The sequence below is a fragment of the Pyxicephalus adspersus genome, chromosome 9 (genome assembly GCF_032062135.1).
Source record: "Pyxicephalus adspersus chromosome 9, UCB_Pads_2.0, whole genome shotgun sequence".
NCBI classification, from domain to species: domain Eukaryota; kingdom Metazoa; phylum Chordata; class Amphibia; order Anura; family Pyxicephalidae; genus Pyxicephalus; species Pyxicephalus adspersus.
Window position 1 is genome coordinate 12332576 of NC_092866.1, and position 20004 is coordinate 12352579.

The 20004-nt window shown below is 41.0% G+C and overlaps 1 protein-coding gene across 1 annotated transcript in view; it reads left to right on the forward strand.

Annotated features, from left to right (window-relative positions):
- The window catches only part of LOC140338480 (serine/threonine-protein kinase Nek11-like), a 161017-nt gene that overhangs the window by 31378 nt on the left and 109635 nt on the right, over positions 1 to 20004 (forward strand). The window contains exon 2 of the mRNA XM_072422716.1: positions 18618 to 18783. Coding sequence (XP_072278817.1) covers positions 18618 to 18783 — 166 coding nt within the window. The remainder of the gene's footprint in view (positions 1 to 18617; positions 18784 to 20004) is intronic.

Sequence of the window (20004 nt, forward strand, 5' to 3'; positions counted from 1 at the left end):
CCACAGACTCCCCTCCTACTGATTCCTCCACAGCATGGGGTGGGGGGGGATGCTGGACCAAGTGATTTTCTCTGCAGCATCAGATGGACATAATGTCTACCCTGCTGATTAGAAGTATATCTAATATATTATATATGGCTCTCTGTGAATATACAGATCTTCGGCAGGGGGGCCAGCACGCCTTGTTCTTGTTAGCTCGGAGTGAATCGGTCATTAGTTAAACACACTATGCATGCTGAGCTGTACATTTCTGGCTACCATCTAACTCACCAAGAACTAGATGATTGGCCATTATAGGGACTCCCTGGCTTTGGTACTTTGAGTCACTGACCCCGAACAAACATGATGGTCAAGAATGCCGGCAGTCCCTATTTGCAAACTTTTTCTGCATCACTAATTCATAGGCCCATGGGTCATTATCAATGATGATTGTTGTAGATTTCAGCCAGGGCTCCTAAGACTTTATACCTATATACAAACTGGGATTGAATATAGCAAAAGTTGGCATTTTCAGTGGCACGGAGATGGTTATGATTGAATTCCTATGCCATGTTTTATCATTTGGCCTTTGGAAATGAGGAAGAAGGTGAATGAAAGTTGCTAAAGTTGCCTAGTTTACTGGAATTAAGAAAAGTTTTACACTCCACCAACAAAAGAATACTATGGTGTAATTGGCACCATTGCCTAAAAGCCTTCATTGATCCAAAAGATGCTGAGTGCTCACCGGAGAAGAGGTCACATTTGAGAAATGTCCGGTTTGGCCAGCCAGTATGTGATACTGTAGTGGATTGTAAGGAGTCATTTAGTTGGGTGTTGTTGGCGCATTACCCATGGAGTTTCAGACTTCCCATTCAAGGAGTGTAAGAATTTGGCTGAGTTGCCTAAAGTACAAGACGAAGAGACAATAAGTACCAACTATTTCATGCACAACATGGCCAAAGGTGTACACCTACTATATGCCCTAATGTTTGCAGATAACCCCCTGAAAAGATTACATTTAGGTGTTTACAGTGAAGACTATTGGTAACCAAAGTCAATTGTGAGTTTCCAATCTTATGGCAATAGTTTAGAGAAGGCCGTTTCTTTTCAGGCATGACTATGCCCCTCTGTATAAAGTTGTCTCCATTAACACACAAATAGATGAGTTTAGAATGGACATATAGTTCTAACCTCAAACCTGTTGAACACCTTTGGGATTCATCACAATTCCAATTGCTTTTTACCCAACATCGGTATCTGACCTCATAAATGTTCTGGTGGCCAAATGGGCAAAGATTTCCGCAGACACCATTGAAAATCCTGTGCAAAGCCTTCTTAGAAGTGTGGAGGCTGATTTAGCTGCAAAGAGCAGCAAACTCTATTTTAGTGCTCATGGATTTGGAATTGGAAGATAATATACATAATGGTGCTAATGTAAAGTCCACAATAGTTCCACTGCAGGTCTCATCTAACAAGCTGGATTAACTAAAAAACAAAAATTGGCTATAAAATATATATATATAAAAAAACTAGTTTGTACCTGATATTCTCGGTACACTGGATTTTCAAACTGTGCACATGTTGAGCAACGGTAAAAATCCAAGACAAATTTTTCTATAATAAACATATTGGGCCTGATTTATTAAAGCTCTCCAAGCCTGGAGAGGATACACTTTCAACAGTGAAGCTGGGTGATCCAGCAAACCTGTAATGCATTTCTTAAAAGTAGTTTGCTATTTGTTAGCAAATGTTTTCAATCCTGGACCAGATCCATTCCACGTTTGCTGGATCACCTTCATCAGCTTCACTGATGAAAGTGTATCCTCTCTAGCCTTGGAGAATTTTCATAAATCGGGAACATTGAAGGAGAAACTTGTATGATCTTCAGAACAGTGTAGGGTCTTGTTCAATTTATAATATTAAAGAAAAGTGGTATTGGTTTAGTATAAATAGTACTGAATTTCACATTTTATTGGGCTGTCTTTATCTGCTTTGCTGTTGTTTAAAGCCCTCAATAGCTCATGCTCAGGTTTATGCATTAAGTCAATGGGCTAAGCAGTGAAACCTCCTCCTCTCCTCTGCTCAGTCTGCTCGTTGTCACATTTTCTATTAGAAATAAAAATCCTGGCAGCAGGCACTGCTTTTTGATGAACATATGTTTATGGAAGTTGAAAGTACCACTAAGGTGGTTGTAATTGGATTCTCATCCTATCTTTGATCATAGTGAGAAGCTAGTTTTAACTCTAATTTATGCTCATGTTGGGTACAGAATCTGTGCTATCACATAATCACATCTGATGTACATCTGTGCAGAATTACTGCTAAGGGCTCTGTTTATAAAGCAGTAAATGTGATATCCTCTGGTAGAGAATCAGAATGGAAGATTCTCCACCAGAGAATGCTTAAGTGGGCAGTATGGTGGCTCAGTGGTTAGCACTCCAGCCTTTGCAGCGCTGGGTCCCAGGTTCGAATCTGTCCAGAACACTATCTGCATGGAGTTTGCAGTTAGGTTAATTGGCTTCCCTCTAAATTGTCCTTAGACTGTATTATTAAACATATGACTATGGTAGGGACATTAGATTGTGAGCCCCATTGAGGGACAGCTAGCGACATGACTATGGACTTTTACAGCGCTGCGTAATATGATGGCGCTATATAAATACTGTATAATAATAATAATAAGTGAATGTCAGATTCACTGCTTTATAAATAGCCCTCCTAATGCTTTGAACTCTCTGTCTCCTTGTTCTCATTGTTTATTCTGTGGTTATCCTCCTTTAACATTAGTTCCTCCCTGATATCTGAATGTTTTTAGCATACCGGTAGAAGCGTTAAATCTTCTATTAGAAGAACCAGGTTAGCAGACAAGGATGCCTTTCATCTCATATATTCGTGTCTTTCTGCATTCCCATTAATTTTACACCTAAAACTCACCTAGCATGTTCCCAATCAAGTGAATAGTTTTCCAGGTCCTTTTCCTCCTATCGGAGTTCTTGGTGGCTCCCAGAAGTGGAGGGAGATTGAGTGCTCTCATGTTAATGAAACGCTAACAGAGGCCTCCCTTATAACTAAAGAAAAAACGATTTTGAAGGTAATGGGAATTGGATGGGAATATTTTACACGCAAATTACTGGGCTGTGTGATCATTGACGTCTAGAGAGGGTTACTCTTCCACCTTCTAATAAAGTTTTTTTTTTGGAACAAAGTAAATCTTCAACAACTATAGAATTTTAAAGGAGAACCTTAACTAATTGAAATATACTTAGAAAAAGGAAACAGTCTCTGTCATCTCACCCATGTAGGGCAAAATGAGGCCCCTGCAACCCCCTGATGCTCCTCTTGCCTGTGCTCCCTTATTGCTCCTTCTCCCATTGTAGCCATCAGCTGCATCAGGGACCATGGGAAGTGACGATTTTATGTTCTGGTCACGTCGCAGTCCTCAGTCCTTGCAATTGGCTGCTTTATTCAAATCCAGTCATATATCCAAAAATGCAGCAAATTCCCCCCAGCTGCAATGGAGGGAGGACCAATGGAGTAGGACTGGAATGGTGAGTATAAGATTGCGATGGTGGGCTTAGCAAAAACACTGTCATAGATTCGGCACTAAGTCTGCACAGTCAGTTTCTTTTCTTTTTATCCTTACCCATGTGTGCACAGCATCACCTGATTGGCATTTAAATGGCACATCTGATAACCCCATTGTTGCTTAAACAATATAATTATATATATATATCCTAATAAAGTCTGCTAACAAGCAACACAATGATAGAAGGAGCAGAAAAAGCAGAGGGCTGACATAGTGATTCTGCTTTATCCTTGTCCAATCAGCAGATTGTTGGTGTAAAGAGGACACCACTGTATTCCTTTAGTGTTAAGCTACGTACACACGTGCAATGATTGTCGTTAGAAAACGAACGACTAACGACAGATCAACGATTTTGCAGGATTATTTTGAACAATCCTATTGTGCACAATTCTGTACATGCTGTAATGATACAATCGTTCAAATATAATCCATCAATAGTGTCCACACGCTAGATACGATCGTTTTATCGATGCAGGAAGTGACATGTAAAGGAGAAAGTGTACTGCAGAATCATCCACGATCACTGAACGACAGTACACCGATTGCAAACAATTGTCGTCCAATCAGATCCGCCAGGACAGTCGTTCGTCTCCAGCGACAATCCTCGTTCATTGGCATCATTGTGCACTTTTTTTGTTAAAGATTATCGGACAAACGGTTGTTAGTCATTAGTTTCCAATGATAATTATCACACGTGTGTACGCAGCTTTAGCGGCTGTGCTGTGTGTCGGGGTTGTGTAAATCTTAGCACAGAAATACAAATCCTTTGACACATAAAGCAGCTCCTATATATTTATTTTATCTGTGTTTTTAGCTGCCTGGAGTTCAGCTTTTCATGTCACTTGTGCCTCCTCCATATCCTCACCCACCCCAAAAGTAATCTGCTCTCCTCTTCTGAAGACGGATCAGAGCCGAGGAACGCGCAGAAAGTGGAGCAGTGCAGATTTCACAGACAATGTGGCCGACTTGCCTATAATCCTGCGTGGCGAAATCCTCCGCATCCTTCGTACGGGAAATGAAACACGGCCAATGCTGCTAATCAGGCCTTTGTGTGTACAGTGAATCACAGATTCAGACAACCTTAGTGAGAATCTCCATTGCGGAGTCACCTATTCCTGTATAATGAGATGTTGGGTAATACACAAATAACAACGCCAGGCCTTATTGAACAGACTGAAATGCGTCATTAGGCTTGTGCTGCACATATTACATTGCAGTCTGTATTCTCTTATTATCAGACATTAGGGATTTCCATGTAACACCACATTCATCCTACAGATGCTTTCACCGGTTTCAGCAGCATTACCTCAAGGCAGCTGTATTGGTATAGAAAATATTGGAATTAAATAAGATATTTGGGGGTTTATTTAAAATGGAAGTTCAGTTTTACATTTCAAAATTGTGAGCAGGCAGGGTTTTTATTGCAGAAAGTACAAGCGATGTCAGTTCTGTATTAAAACTTTCTTACCTGCTGCTTTTTAAGTACAGGTAGTCCCCGGGTTACATACGAGATCGGGACTGTAGGTTTGTTCTTAAGTTGAATTTGTATGCAAGTTGGAACAGTTACTTTATTTTATTAAATGAAATTGGGACAGATGTTTGTCTCAACATATTATTGGGCAGCATGGTGTCAGTTATTGTATATATTCCTCACTGTGAGCTAATCACAAACAAAGCCTAGACATTCATTAACGTCTGGAGCAAGCTGTGCTTTGATATGCAAAAAGAAACAACTGCAAAGTTTGTCTTGGTCATTAAAAAGTTACAAGAGGTTACAGATCAGCTCAGCTCTTAAGATCCCCCACAACCGCTGTGTTTAGCAAAAGATTTCTTCTGCAAGTCATGCAAACCGCCCCCCATCAAGCCTCCGTCCTGCACACTAGCGAGCAGGGAAGCCCCGTTCATATCTAGGAGGCTGCAATCAGGCATGTATTTTATTGCAATTTTTTTTTGCAGAAGAGACACTACTTGTCCCTTATGCAATAAAGGACCTGCTTGGTCCCATAGTTTTTTATACATTTATTTCCATTTAAAACTTTGCCTAACAATTTATTATCAGTTAAGTGACCATATCAATAAAAAACTAAGGCCATGTACTCATGCTAGATCATTGTCACAGGAGATGAACAATGAATTGAATATTTAGCATGTGTGTAGCGGTTGACATCATTTAGCAATCCGCTATGGTTAGTTTTATTACAGGTTTGGTTGCAGACTCCATTTACCAGAACAATTCCTACTGCCACATCCAATCATTGTTTCTTCTGCCTCTCTGAGATTAAAAAATGTTCACTGAAATAAAAGAGAGATTTAAGATTCTGGGTAAATCCTCTAACAATTTGCTGGAACAGATGTCGAAATTTTACTGTGCTGGGTGGATGCATGCAATCTGCCCTATATAAAGTATTCGGAGCTAGGAAAAGAGTGCATTGAACCCTTTCATGTGGTTAAAGAAGCGCTGTTACCTTGTCGTGCTGGCAAAGTAGTATTATAGTTGGTGGTACCGTCCATTATCTTTTTGATCTGGCTCGGTTTCAAGATCATGCAATCCTCAGTTTCATCCCTAGTCATGTTTTAGTTTACTTTGGTATCCTCAAAATCTTAAAGAGTCTGGCCACTTCAAAGTGATATTTTAGTATGAGGCAGAGCCTGGCGGGCTTAGGGTCAGCATCCTTTATGTCTTAGGTTCTCCATGTCTTGGGAGAGTGCAGAGAAGGGCAACTAAATTAATAAAAGAAATGGAGGTGCTCAGCTATGAGGAGAGATTAGCTGATCTGAATCTATTCTCCCTTGAGAAGAGATGTATAAGGGGAATATGATCACCCTGTATAAATATATAAATGGTCCATATAGAGAACTCTCTTCCCCATTACTCACTTTAAGATCATTACAAAGTTACAAAAGGAAGGAATTTTTACCCCTGTTGGTGCAAATTGAACCAAGGTTTTTTTTTTGCCTTCTTCTGGACCAACTATGTATACAGGTAGTCCCCGGGCTAAGGACATCTACAATATGGACGACTCCTAGATACGAACGAACGGGGCTTCCCTGCTCCCCTGTGTGCAGAACAGAGGCTTGAAGGGGGCGGTTTGCAAGACTTGCAGAAGAACACTTTTGCTAAACACAGCTGAGGTTGTGGCTGATTTAGCTGTTCTGTAGCATCCTGTAACTCTCTAATGACCAAGGCAATCTCTGCAGTTGTTTCTCTTTGCATATCAAAGCACAGCTTGCTCCAGAAGTTAATGAATGTCTAGGCTCCATAAAGTTTTTGCTTTGTAATTAGCTCACAGTGAGGATTTTATACAGTAACTGACACCACACTGCCTAATAATATGTTGAGACAAACATCTGTCCTAATTGCATTTATTAAAATAATGTACCTGTTCCAATTTACATACAAATTCAACTTAAGAACAAACCTACAGTCCCTACAGGGACTACCTGTATAGGGTTTTTACCTAGAATATGTTTATTTGCCTAGTGGTTAAACTTGATGGCCTTTTTCCAACCTAACTATATAACTTTAATGAGATCTCCCTGGCTATTCCAGATTTCATTACTGTCCACATTCCACTGTCCACTGTCCACTGTCCTATTCAAGTCTTTGTATTTTAGCTCCCCTTATGAAATTCTTCACTATTTAATTTAAATCTTTAACCTGGAAATGCACAGATCAATAATCCATAGGAGAAACCCAAATATATAATTTTTTGGGGAACTTTCCTTTTCAGAATAGCCCCAGCACACAAATCTAAGTAATAAAAAGCATGCAAAACTCAACTATGCAAAATGTGTTGTCATTATTAGGATTCAAGCTGTGTTACCATTCTATTTTAGGACCTGAAACCCCCCACACATTGGTCACTTCATCCCAGTTACTAATTTTCTTGCCAGAAAAACACAATGCTCATTGGAAAAGGATTTGTTTGTCATTTATAATTAGGTACATGAGAATGTCTAATCATTAAGCAATAGGATATGATTGGCTGAATTAGCAAGTAATGCCTAGTGATGGATTTTAACTAATGCCAAATGTTAAATACATGACAAAATTACTAATAACATATTCACATATGGATGCCAAATTCTATTTTGCAGGAATGCTGGAATAGTGGATCCTGAGTAAGCAGGCTTGCAGTTCCACCAAGACCAGATTTAATGTTAGGTTTATATTTTAAAACATTACTTTTTTAAAATGCTCACCCAGCCAAGGGACAGCATGGAGGACTGGCCACCAATGCTGAAGGGGTTAAAGATAGGACAAGGTGGGAAAGGTAGGGGGCAGAAAACAGGTGGTGCCCTATGTGAGATCAAGCTTTTGGAGTGGGATCCTTAGCCCAACCCTTGGACCTTCAGTCTATGGAAATTCTTCTTTATATAGGTAATGGGATTCTAGGTGTTGAGAGGCAACATTGCCACTGAATATTCCAATTAATGGGCTACCATTTTAAGTAATGCAGCATGGCAAACCACATGGTAGTACCATACCATACATTGTGTTGCCATTTCTAATGAATAGCACTGCAGTGCATCAGTGTACGTAATGTGCGGTGTGGATGCAATCCGTCATCTTCCTGCAAGGGGGTTCGGTAGCACTGAACCTTCTGCTGAGAAATAATGGATTATAATTTTTTATTTTGGGTATTGCAGTAGTTTAAATGTAAAAATTATAACCAAGTTACAACCAATCATGTAAATGTGCTGATGATTTTTATACAACTGGGGTTCTCTTTTAAGGCATCTTCTTTCTCCAGATTCACCCAACTCAGCCAGCACCATTCCTATTGCGGAACAAAGATAGGCAGGTTCATTGGAAAAAAGAAAATAATTCTCTTCCATGATTTTATTACTTATGTCAATGGTATAAGTCAAGGCTGCATGCGTAAGAACAAAAGTTATTTATTTCCACCAGCATTATTTTTCATTTCCCAAATGGCAAAGTATATTCTGTATACTTTACTGAAAAGTCATTTGCCCCCTTTGCTTGAGCAATAATGTAAAATTCTGCTAGTGCAAAGCATCCAGGGAAGCTGCTGGCTAAGTCTCAATGTGTCCAGTCAGTGTGAGAAGTGAATGGGGACTTCCCCCAAGAGATTCTGCAGCATCTTGTGATGTGACCTCAACTGGTGACCTTGTTCATTAAAATGAAAGGAGCCGTGTCCACTGTCATCCACGAGAGGCCACCCGAAGCAGACTATTCTCATTCATTAGGAGCAAACATGGTGCAACCAAAACTCCGCGATGAAGGCCAATTAAGCATTCCAGGAACCGTCATCTTCTGCACTGCATGCCACCAGAGGCTCCATCTGTAATTTTATGAAATTTGAGCAAACAATGTCGTAGAAGTTCCTTATTGTTAAATATAACGTGGCTGCACACAAGGTTAGAAGTATTGAGTAGGATGTATTATGAATGACCAGACTTGATGAATTTTAATAGGAAATGTAGGCCAGCTGAGTAAAAGACGAGAGACACACGGAGGAGCTTTTGGGAGTGTGATAATTATGAGGAATAGTTATGGAAGGAATATGACTTGCCACTACATTTGACTGGTGCCGGGTTTGGTATTGATTTTGCAAATACCTTTGCAGCAATTCTTCAACTTTATTTTCAAATTGATCTCACATTTTTCTAAATGTTGGAGTGAATTCAAAACACAGTCAAGAATTAGTTTATTAATTGTAGTATTCCTTAAAAAGCCATTACGTTTTCAGTGTATTTGATCAGGGTGGAATATTGTGTAGAGGGGATTTGGTTTGTGTAATGTAATTTGTTATGGACAATGGGGCTGATTTATAAAAGCTCTTCAAGAATGGAGAAGATTACCATGGGAGAATCTGGATGGTCCAGCAAACCAGGAATAGGTTTCCTAAAACGCATTTGCTATTAGTAAGCAATACTAATCAGTGCTATCAATAAAATAAGTTCAATGGCTCTAATAGTTTTGTACACATGGAAGAAAAGAAAAAGAACTAGATGTATAAGCTGTATTTGGTTATGCTTCCAGTTCTCTCCATATCATAGCTGCCAAAATTCCTACGCAGGATGAATATTAATAAAAACTTGTTAAAACCTAAGTAGGTAATTCACGTTTCCAAAAAGTTTCCTTAGCTGTACTCAAAATAGAAAATCATCTCTTGCCGCAATACTTTCTTCTGCTGTCCCTTGCAGTAACTCCTCTCTGCCCCTAGACGTTCTCAATATTCTGGGTTGTATGACAATCTTTTGATATATTGAGAGTGAAGGTATCATGGACCCACCACCCAGGGGATTCATCAAGGAATCCTACAACCACAATGTAATGATACAGAGAGCAGAACCTAAGGCTAGAGAAGATCAGAATGGGAAGATCCCCAATGCATCTCATGATCTAAGGACAGTTGGTCATGTGTAAGAACTTTAAAGCATAAAGTACTTCTTGAGTCCATTAGGGAGGAAGCGAGTAAAATGGGGAGGACGCTAAATGTTTAGCTTAGGAGGCCAGCTAACTTGCAGAGGGCAACCTAATGTAACACCTAATGGACCTGATTTATTAAAGCTCTCCAAAACCGCAGAAGGTAGACTATCATAGGAGAACTTGGTAATCCAGCAAACCTGAAATGGATTTCTTAAAATCATTGCTATTATTGTTCAAACATTATCAATCCCAGACCAATTCCAGGTCCATTCCAGGTTTGCTTGATCACCCAGGATAACCAATGATAGTCTATCTTCTCCAGTCTTGGAAAGCTTCAATAAATCAGGTCCTATGTGTTGGTATCTTTAATGTTTGCAAATTTCTTTCTCTTTACTAAGGTGTTTTTAAGCATGTACAGGTCTTATTTTATAACCTTACCAACACATTTTGGAACGTGCCTATTCCTTTAATTAGAAACCATCTTATTCCCAGGAAATGTCCTAATACCTTGCCTGATATATACAGGTGAGTCATTGCTGCGAGAAACGGATGTGTTCAATTTGCTACTTGCAAACGATGTAAATATTTTCTCATTTATAGCACCTCTGTATTGGACTCGGAAGGAATAAGAATAATAAATTGAGCATCCAGAAGGATTATATCCAGATCTGCCTGCTACTCTGGTCTAAATCTGCTTTGGACTCCTTTTTAGAAACCTGTAGATATAAGGTGCTTGCAGAATTTCCAGAAGAGAAGCAGGTAGCAATCTTACGATAGCAGAAGACCTCTTTTTCTCCAAAGTCCAGATGCTTCTGTCTTCTTTGTGCAATCGCCTTTTCCACTTGATGTCTACGGGCACAACAAGTAAATGGCTTAACAAACACTGTAATGCAATAACCGGATCAATAACCTAAATCCAAAGACATTGCAGCAATTTACTAGCTAGTAATCCCTCTGCAGGATGCCGGAATTTAAGCCTTCCTGTTGGCACTCACAGACCTGACTTGGCAAGATGGATTTTCTGTCTCGGTTTAACAGGGCGAAAAGTGAAGCCACTTGACACTGCGCTGTCACACTTGGAGTCTGATAAACTCATTACCAGTTGCTAAGTGAATTTGCTGTGTGTACATGCCGCCAATGTAATGGGTAAAACTAGACAGGCCTTCTCTGCCTTTTATCTCTTCCTTCTAATGTCGTCCTGACCATTAATCCTCCCCCGGTGCGGTTTCTGCACTCTTATTGTTTACGTGGTGTCATCTTCTTCCATGGCCACCATTTCCGAGAATCCTTGTGTCAGTTGGCAGTGTGTGCGGTATGAGTCTTGTAACTATAGCACAAGATCCCTGCAAGGGTTTTGCTCTTGTTCAATCTTTTGTGAGTAGACATCAAATAAAACAAAACCCAAATGAACTTGGACAGAAGCAAAAGGAGCACAAAAAATTAATACAAGGATAGCAAGAAAAAAAACAATTATCTTTAGCAATGAAAAAGGCGCTAGGAAAGGAGTTATGCAGGGCACTGCTATAGAAATCACGAAATGTAGGCATTTCATATATAAGAAAATTAATTATAATTACAACATGCCCTGATTTTTTAAACTCTTAATCTCAATTTGCTGACCTTTCTATTCTATTTCCTTAACATATTTCACAACTAATTTATTTTGTTTTTAAGGATGTCAGCACTTGGCAGCAATTTAAATAAATGTGGACCCTAACCCCAGAGCACCGTGCATCATAAGCAACTGCCACGCTTTTTTTTTTCATCTCAGTGCTGCTAATCACTTACAGCCTCTTCTTCTCTACATGCAAGTGTTCCATTGACAGGATGAACATAAATAAAAACTTTGTAAAGCATAACTAGGTTAATTTTCTTTACCGAAAAGTTTTTTGTCGCAGTACTTTCTGCTGCTGTCCCTTGCAGTAACTCCTTTCTGCCACTAGAAGTTCTCAATATTCTTTTTTCAATGCTGGTGCTGCTCATCTCTCACAACCACGTCTTCTCTACATGGAAGTGTTCTATTGGTGGCTGAACATCAGAGAGAGTTGTCATCTTATAATAGGAAATGCCAAAATAGGGATGTAATACTTTTATTACTATACTTTTTTTAATGACAATATCATGTTAAGATTTTACTGCTTGGATTGGGATATATATTAAGTAGACTTGTTTTACACAAAAATTGGATTCTACTTAAAGTTCTCCTGGCACTGGGATTCTCTTACTGTATAGTTTTACCACAGTGCTGTGTGGTGGATATGCTTGCTGTATGTAAGTGTGGCCTTGGAGATGGGGAACCATTCTCTATGCCCTCAGTATTTAGAGGACAAAGGTCCATGGCCCATTAGCCAATTGTCTTTTTTTCTTTCACACCAACAACTTCCAACATGTTTCGGGGTTCTCCTCCTTTCAGGGCTTTGTGTCCCTTAGAGATTGTGACAGTGAAAATTGCTGGAGGTTGGACCAAATGCTGTTCATGGTAAGAGTTTCTGATTTGGTGATGCCTGGTTTATGATTGTGTTTATGCACCATCGCTATCCTTATGTAGATTTGAGTCACAAAACAATTTAAATTAAATTCCAGTTTGCAGATTGCTTTAGTAATAGCTGAATATTTACCTGTAGATTTATGACAAAACAAGACAGACGTGGAGGCTAGTGTTTGTGGAATAGCTCACTGTTTGATTCGACAGCTATTCGAACACCATTAAAGTAAAGGGAGGGGGGAATTTGGGTTATTTTTCCCATATGTCTCCTGCTCCCGCAGGGCACTTAGAATGGTTGCACCCGTGTGGCCAAGGGAGCCCGGCATTACAACCTCAGGACTATGTGGCAATGTCTGACTTGTGCACCGAAATAGCAAACTGCAGGTTGTAGGTGGCGGTGAACAGATGCTGCCGAATGGGAGGTGCTGGGTCTCCACGGCAAAGTCTCCCTCGAGGATGAGGTTGAGGCAGATGAGTCAAAGGAGGAGATGGCAGTGGAGGTCAAAGGGGAGATTGCAAGGCGATGTGCTCTGGGCAGAACTAGGTATGCAGGCCTTGCTGCAGCTGCATCTTCCCCTGCTGCCACCAAAGTTACTCAGTGAGCTATATAGGAAATATATCTTCCCAGTCCATACTTGCTCGACCAACTGTCCGTTGTCAGGTGCACCTTGCACCCTCCTGCAGGCCACGGACACATTGCTCTGCATGTGTTCCTGAAAAGCAGGAACACATTTTTGTGCAAAATACTGCCGCTCTGTGGGTTTGCGCAGAGGAATGCGTAACGGAACACATTGGTGGAGTCCACCAGCCGGTAAGGGAGGAGCTCAAATGCAATCAGCTGTCCAATTGCTGCATTGATTAGCTTTGTTTTGGGGTCATTTGGGACATATTTCCTCTTGCGCTCCAGCATCTGGGGGATGCAATGTTGGATGCTGTCAATGCTAACCACAGAAATATTGGACGATGGGGTAGAAGGTGTGGGGGATGGCAATGATCCCTGGTCTTGACTGCTAGCAATGTGACAAACAACAGCCGCTCTGCGTTGGAGCTTGTTCACACCGCTGGTAGAGCCTGAAAACTGTAATGCTTGGCTACATCCTCCACTCAAATTGCTGGCAGCAGCACGGGGACCTTTGGTGGCAGAAGGAGGAAATATAGCGGAGGAAGATCGCACAGAGCTCTGTGCTTTGCCGAGATGTTCCCGTCAGGTTACCGGGTGGTGGCTTTTTAAATGTGTGCTCATGCAAGTTGTTCCAAGTTTGTTTGGGTTTTTGCCTCGTTTCAACTACCGAGCACACAGTTTGCAGATGACCATAGTGTTGTCATCACTATGGACACTAAAAAATGCCCACACGGGCGAACACCAAACTGGGCCGAAAGGTGCTCTGGAACTGGTGGTGGCGGTCCGCGGTTGTTGAGGTGTTACAGCTGCCAACGATGGATGGCTATGACTTGCATTACTGGTATGTGAAGAGTGTTGGCAGCTTTTACACTCTTCCTCCCTGTCCCCCTTTGAGGGCACTCTGCAACCTCCTCCTCCTCCTCTTCCTGCTTATGATTATCTGCTTGTTTGACCCATGTTGGATCAAGGTCATCATCATTAGAAGAGACAGATTCCCTGTATGTGCCGACAGAAAGCAGCAGCCTTTTGGAGCCAGTTTGAAGTGGCTCGTCTGGCTCAGAGTGTTGGGGTGAAAAGTAAGAGGAGGGAAAGCCTGTGAACTGACCCTCTTCCTCAGATGACTGAAACAACTGAGCATCTTCAATAAATGCTTGTACTGACTCGCCTCTCAAACCCCTTGGTGGGACTCCTCTATGTACTCATGAACATTCTGCTCTACACGAGACTTTCTAGCCGAGGAGAAAGAAGTATGAGGAAGAGGTGTATCAGGAACTATAGTTCGGGACCCCTGTGAGGCCTGTGTCTTGGACTGGAAGGAAGAGGGTGTGCAATTACTTGACCCAGGCTAGGTCATGTACTCTACTTCTTGTTGTTCAAGGCGCGGTAATAATTGGCGCACACCACCACCAGCAGCGCTAAAATGTCAAAGGTGTGGCTGGCTTCTTGTTCTCGGGGTGTGCAGTTAAAAACCAACCCATACTGCTTTCCTTGCAACCCCCGACAAAGCTGCCCCTTCCTCTTTGGCTAGACATAGTTAAAATGTGTAAATTATTACAGTAAGCGGATTTTTTTTGGGGGGGGGGGGGATTTACACAAAAAATGCAAGTGTGTGTTGTATGCGGCACGTTCCTTCAGCGGTGTCGCTTGTAATATGCAGCACAGTATACAATTGTGCGTTTGTCTGACTGTTTTTCGGTATGTATGACACCCAGGAGGATGAAAACTACAATTTCGAAAATGTATCCAAAGAGATAAATTAACAAATATAGATTTAAAAAAATCTAATAGGTAAAACTTACCTCTTCTTAAAACAAGCAGTGAGATCAGAAGGACAGTACAATACAGACTTTATTTATGACGCGTTTCACGGACAATACTGGCTTCATCAGGTCTCTACTGCCCAGGAAAAATGTGCACTACCAAGCATAAGGCAGCAAATTCAAATGAATCGGCAGCACACAGTGCTTAAAGTGTAAGTGTGGTTTAAAGTGTTAACTACTGTATATCTTTGAAACAGTTACACTGACTTTTAGGTTCCCCCCAACTTCATAGTCTTAAATCTGCCTCCACCATATTTGTTTTATATTTTGGGGAATGTAACAACAGGATCTAAAACACACACAGGTGGGAAGGAACCCTCAAAATTTCAAACTAGGAATTAATTACTCAGATATCACTCGGGTAACATTTTCAAGATATATCAGAAGTCTGGGGCCAAGGCTACCATGCTCCCCCAATAACTAAGATCTCATTTTTAGAATAGGTTTAATATTTAGGCATTTTTTCTGAAATGGTTTTGTATGGTCCTTTTAGAATGCCAGGGCTGTTGCTGCACAACGTCTTTAAAAAAGCATTCTTGTGTCTCATATCCGATGCCGGTTATGTATAGCTGCTGTTGTGTATAGCCCTAATCTCTCATTGTTCAGCCGACACTCACAATTCCGCCATTCCTCCAAGTCCCCTCATTCCCTCCCCTATTTGTCTTATGTCTTTTATTGTCTTACATAATTCACATGCTAATTTGTTACTCCTTATTGGGGATGCTTTGCAGAACAGAAGAATAAATTGAGCAGGAATTGTCCCGTAAATCCTTTTCAGCTCAGACAAATAGGATGTGACTGAGACTTACAGATGAGGATCCTGCATACAATTATAGGAGCTATACTAAAATATTCTGTGGTTGATACTCAAGCAAAACTCCAGAAAGTAAAACATTCAGCATATATGAATAGACTTAAAGAAAGTAAAATAATTTTAAAAAATAGGATAACAAATCATCTGGTCTTTAGCAGCTTCTAAAATTGTTTTAATATAACCCCAGGTGTTATTTAACACATAGCACATTCCATGTGAGGCCATGTGTAAAAAAACTAAGTAAGCCCATAAGTCAATAGCTTGTAGAACCACCTTAAGCAGCAATAACTTCAAGTAAACATTTTCTTTATGACTTTTTCAGTCTATCACATCGTTGCAGAGGAATCTTGCCCCCCTCTTCTTTACAACATTGCTTCAGTTCACTGAGGTTTGCAGGCATTTGTTTATGCCCAGCTCCCTTTAGGGTTGAACCACAGCATTTCTATGGGGTTGAGGTCTGGACTTTTACAGTGCTATTAAAACACCTTAATTGTGTTCTATTGCTGTCATTCTGTTGTAGATTTACTGGAGAGCTTGGGCTTATTATTTCATTTCATTCATTGCTCCTGTGGTTTGGTCAGATGCAACTTAGCATCTTTTTAGAAGGAAAGGCTTTGATCAAATACTGATCAAAATTACACAACTTCCGTCTTGTGTATGAATGATTGAACAAATCAGAATTCATATGAGAAAGGACAGAATATTGTTCATGTGTGCCATGTATTGGGTCTTCCAATTGGTCAGTCAAGGACAAAATCTGCAAAGGATCAGCTTATGTTTATTAGAGCTTAGTCACAAATAGCAATAAAACATTCTTCTAAAGCTGCGTACACACCTGCAATTTTTCTCGTTGGAAAGGATCTTTCACGATCCTTTCCAACGAGAAAAGACTGCACGATGCATGAACGGTGCTGTACATACAGCACCGTTCATGCTCTATGGAGAGGGGAGGGGGAGAGCGACGGAGCGGCACCCTGCTGCGCGCTCTCCCCTTCCCTTTCATTACGATCGGTCGTCGTCCATCGTCCATGGATCCGCCAGGACGGTCGTCGGACGATGGACGACGACCGACTGTACACACGGCAGATTTTCGCCCGATAATTGGCCGATACCGATTATCGGGCGAGAAAAATTTGCCGTGTGTACGCAGCTTAAGGCAGCTTAGGGCATAGCTTTAAGAGTTATTGTCTTTTATTGATGTGTTCCATTATAGATCTTCACATAGCTGCGCCCTGTGTAGAAGGAGCAAAAAGTTAGCCAAAAGGACAATGTTTTTTGTCCTTTGTAGAATCAAACCAAATGCCTAATGTGGATTGTGCAATTGGCCCAGCCAAATAATTAGCAACTAGAAGACATATAGATCATAGCTGGACAATGAGTCCCCACACATCCTAATGCTTCATAGTCGATTCAGAGCAATCCCCGAGTCAGTGGCAGCTGACCACAGGAGTCAGGGTACTCGGTGCAAGCACTGAGGGGCTTGCGTGGCCAAGAAGGTATAGGAGAGGTAGTAATTAGGCAAAGTCCGTGAACAAGATCCGAGGTCAAAGTCAGGCGGCAATCAGGCAAAAGTCCATATACAAAATCCGAGGTCAGGGTCGGGCGGCAAACAGGCAAAGTCCAAGGGTTTCATAAGCAAGGTCCGGTACACAGAAAGGCAGACAGAAGAAGCATCTTTGCATTTGGAGTTAGACAAGCTAAGACCATGAGATTGCTCAGGCAACTTCCTGTAGTAGGAGGTGCCTTTAAATACCTGCAGAGATCCAGCCATAGGCTGTAGGAACAGAGGGCGTGTATGTGTTACCTCATAGATTAGGAGAGACACACCCACGCCAGCTCAAACACCAGAGCAAGTCTCTAGCAGGAAGGAAACTCTGGCATTGAACACAGGTAGTGGGGTTACTCTACCTGAAAGATAGGACCCAGCGCCCATGCCTGCAATTAGGAGCAGCGGCGCCGGCACGGCCTGCAGGGCTAACAATAACATTTTGGCACTTTAAGATGCAATCATATATACCATAGAGCCTCTAGATGAGTGTTTCTCCACCTTTATATGAGAGAACCCTTAAAAAAACATTGAGCACAAATTGCTTAATGAACTCCCGGCAACCTCTGGAGGAACCCTGGCTGAGAATCACTGCTCTAGATTACTATAAAGTCAGCCCAATTCTCCAAAACCCAGTCCAACCCTTTTAGCTTCTCTTTTTACTCCCTAGGCTCCTGCTTTTCGAGACAAAGAGCAAAATTAAGGCAAAAGTAGCACACAGATATAAATAGTTTGTACTATATGTATTATGCATCAGGACCTCTAAGTTACCACTTCTGCTGATGCTTCCTCTGTGGACCTTCATAATGTAACATGATTAACCTGTACTTATATGTATTTCTGCATCAGCAAATGTGGGTCAATTAGTGTCAGTGACTGTGATTGATCTCCAGGGTGCGGGCTGGCCATGGGTCTACAGCGCCCAGCCAAGTCATGCACTAGAGAACAGTTACCGCGTCAGCTTTTTAGGAAATGGGAAAATGAAGGCTTAAGTGTTTAATTTTGTCAATTATGGTGACCTGTCAGAATCGGTTAGCTTAAACACTGTAGCTTAGAGGTGGTAAAACATAGGGGGAAAATCATGTCTAACGCCCCATTTCCAAGCATAGCTTTTATTAAACGTAATGAGCAATAGGGAGCTGACATAGGTGTCAGGGGGGCAGCCTGTTGGAATGGTTGTTCCACCCTATAACGAGGAGTAATTCTGGCTTGTGTGCTGGAGGGCAGGCTTAGTCCATTTCAGGTAAAAGGTTTTATACTCATTCGTACATGGCTGTCTGGATTTATTCCAGAAATTGTATAATAACAGGCCACACATGATCTGAATATGAACTGATCCTATTCCTACTACTTGTGTTTGTACTTCAGGAAGGTCATCAAGAGAATACCATGTAACAATGTGAAGGCCGATGCCACACTTCCATCTGCTACAGAGGCCAAACTTCTGGGCAGTCTCAGTCATCCATTTATCGTCCGTTACTTGGGAAGCTTCCTGGAGAATGAAGACTTCTGCATCATTACAGAGTATTGTGAGGTACCAAATTCCTATCATTTTGGGCAGCATGGTGGCTCAGTGGTTAGCACTCTGGTCTTTCCAGAGCTAGGTCCCAGGTTTCAATCTCGGCCAGGGCACTATCTGCATGGAGTTTGCAAGTTCTCCCTGTGTTTGCATGAGGTTTCCTTCCACATTCCAAAAACATGAAGTTGGGTTTATTGGCTTTCCCCCAAATTGGCCTTAGACTGTAATAATGCCATATGACTATGGTAGGGGCATTAAATTGTGGTCCACTTTGAGGGACAGCTAGTAACATTACAATTGACTTTGTACAGCATTGCATAATATGTTGGCGCTATATAAATACTGGATATTAATTTTAGAGGGATGTCCACCCCATACGTCCATAGATAGCATTTAAAACCTGGGATTTTCACCCCCCATCAAAACTAAAAAAAAAAGTCTGCTGCCACCCAGAAGCCCTCAATGTCAGACTACTGAAATTAAAAACTCTCATCCTTCTTGATAGTGTTGATTGAAAGCCCACCCTTTTTCTGTGGGACCATTGTTATGATGGGTGGTCTCAGAAGCCAAAATAAGAACAGTTAACTCTACTGGAAAGCGCCAAAGTACGCAAATTGCTTTTTCTCAGGATTTAGTGATCCCTCTAATGCAATGCTGTACTGGAGCATACGTATGGATAGGTGTACATTTACATTTTATTACAGGTCCACTTTAAAGCACTCAGGGCATGGTCAAGAGGCATGATGAACATAAGTATCATAAATGCTTCTAAAGTTGATTACACACTTTACAATCCAATTGTAAAAGCTTTGTCTGATCTGCTTAACATTTACCAACCACTACTGTATGTGATGTATACAATAACTGACAGTATTGCCCAGCCAGCTAAGCATTACATAGGTACTATGTAGCTTTTGATATATTAATATTATTATTTTTATTATAAAATATACAAAAACCTTATATAGATGTGATTAAAGTTTGCTTAATATCATAAAGAGAGGACTACTCAGTATCTTCCAAAATGCCCCACTCCCAAAAAAAAAGAAAAAAAGTTGATATGGGTTTCAGATCTTTTCCCTGGGATGTTACTAAATGAAAGTTATAAAAGTTACCAGGAAATACAAAATATTGATATATTCAAAGAACATTGTACAATCATCATCATCTTGTTGCAACTTTGTTGCTGTAACATTTGGTGATATACATGAGCTTCTCCTTCCTTTATTGGCCAGC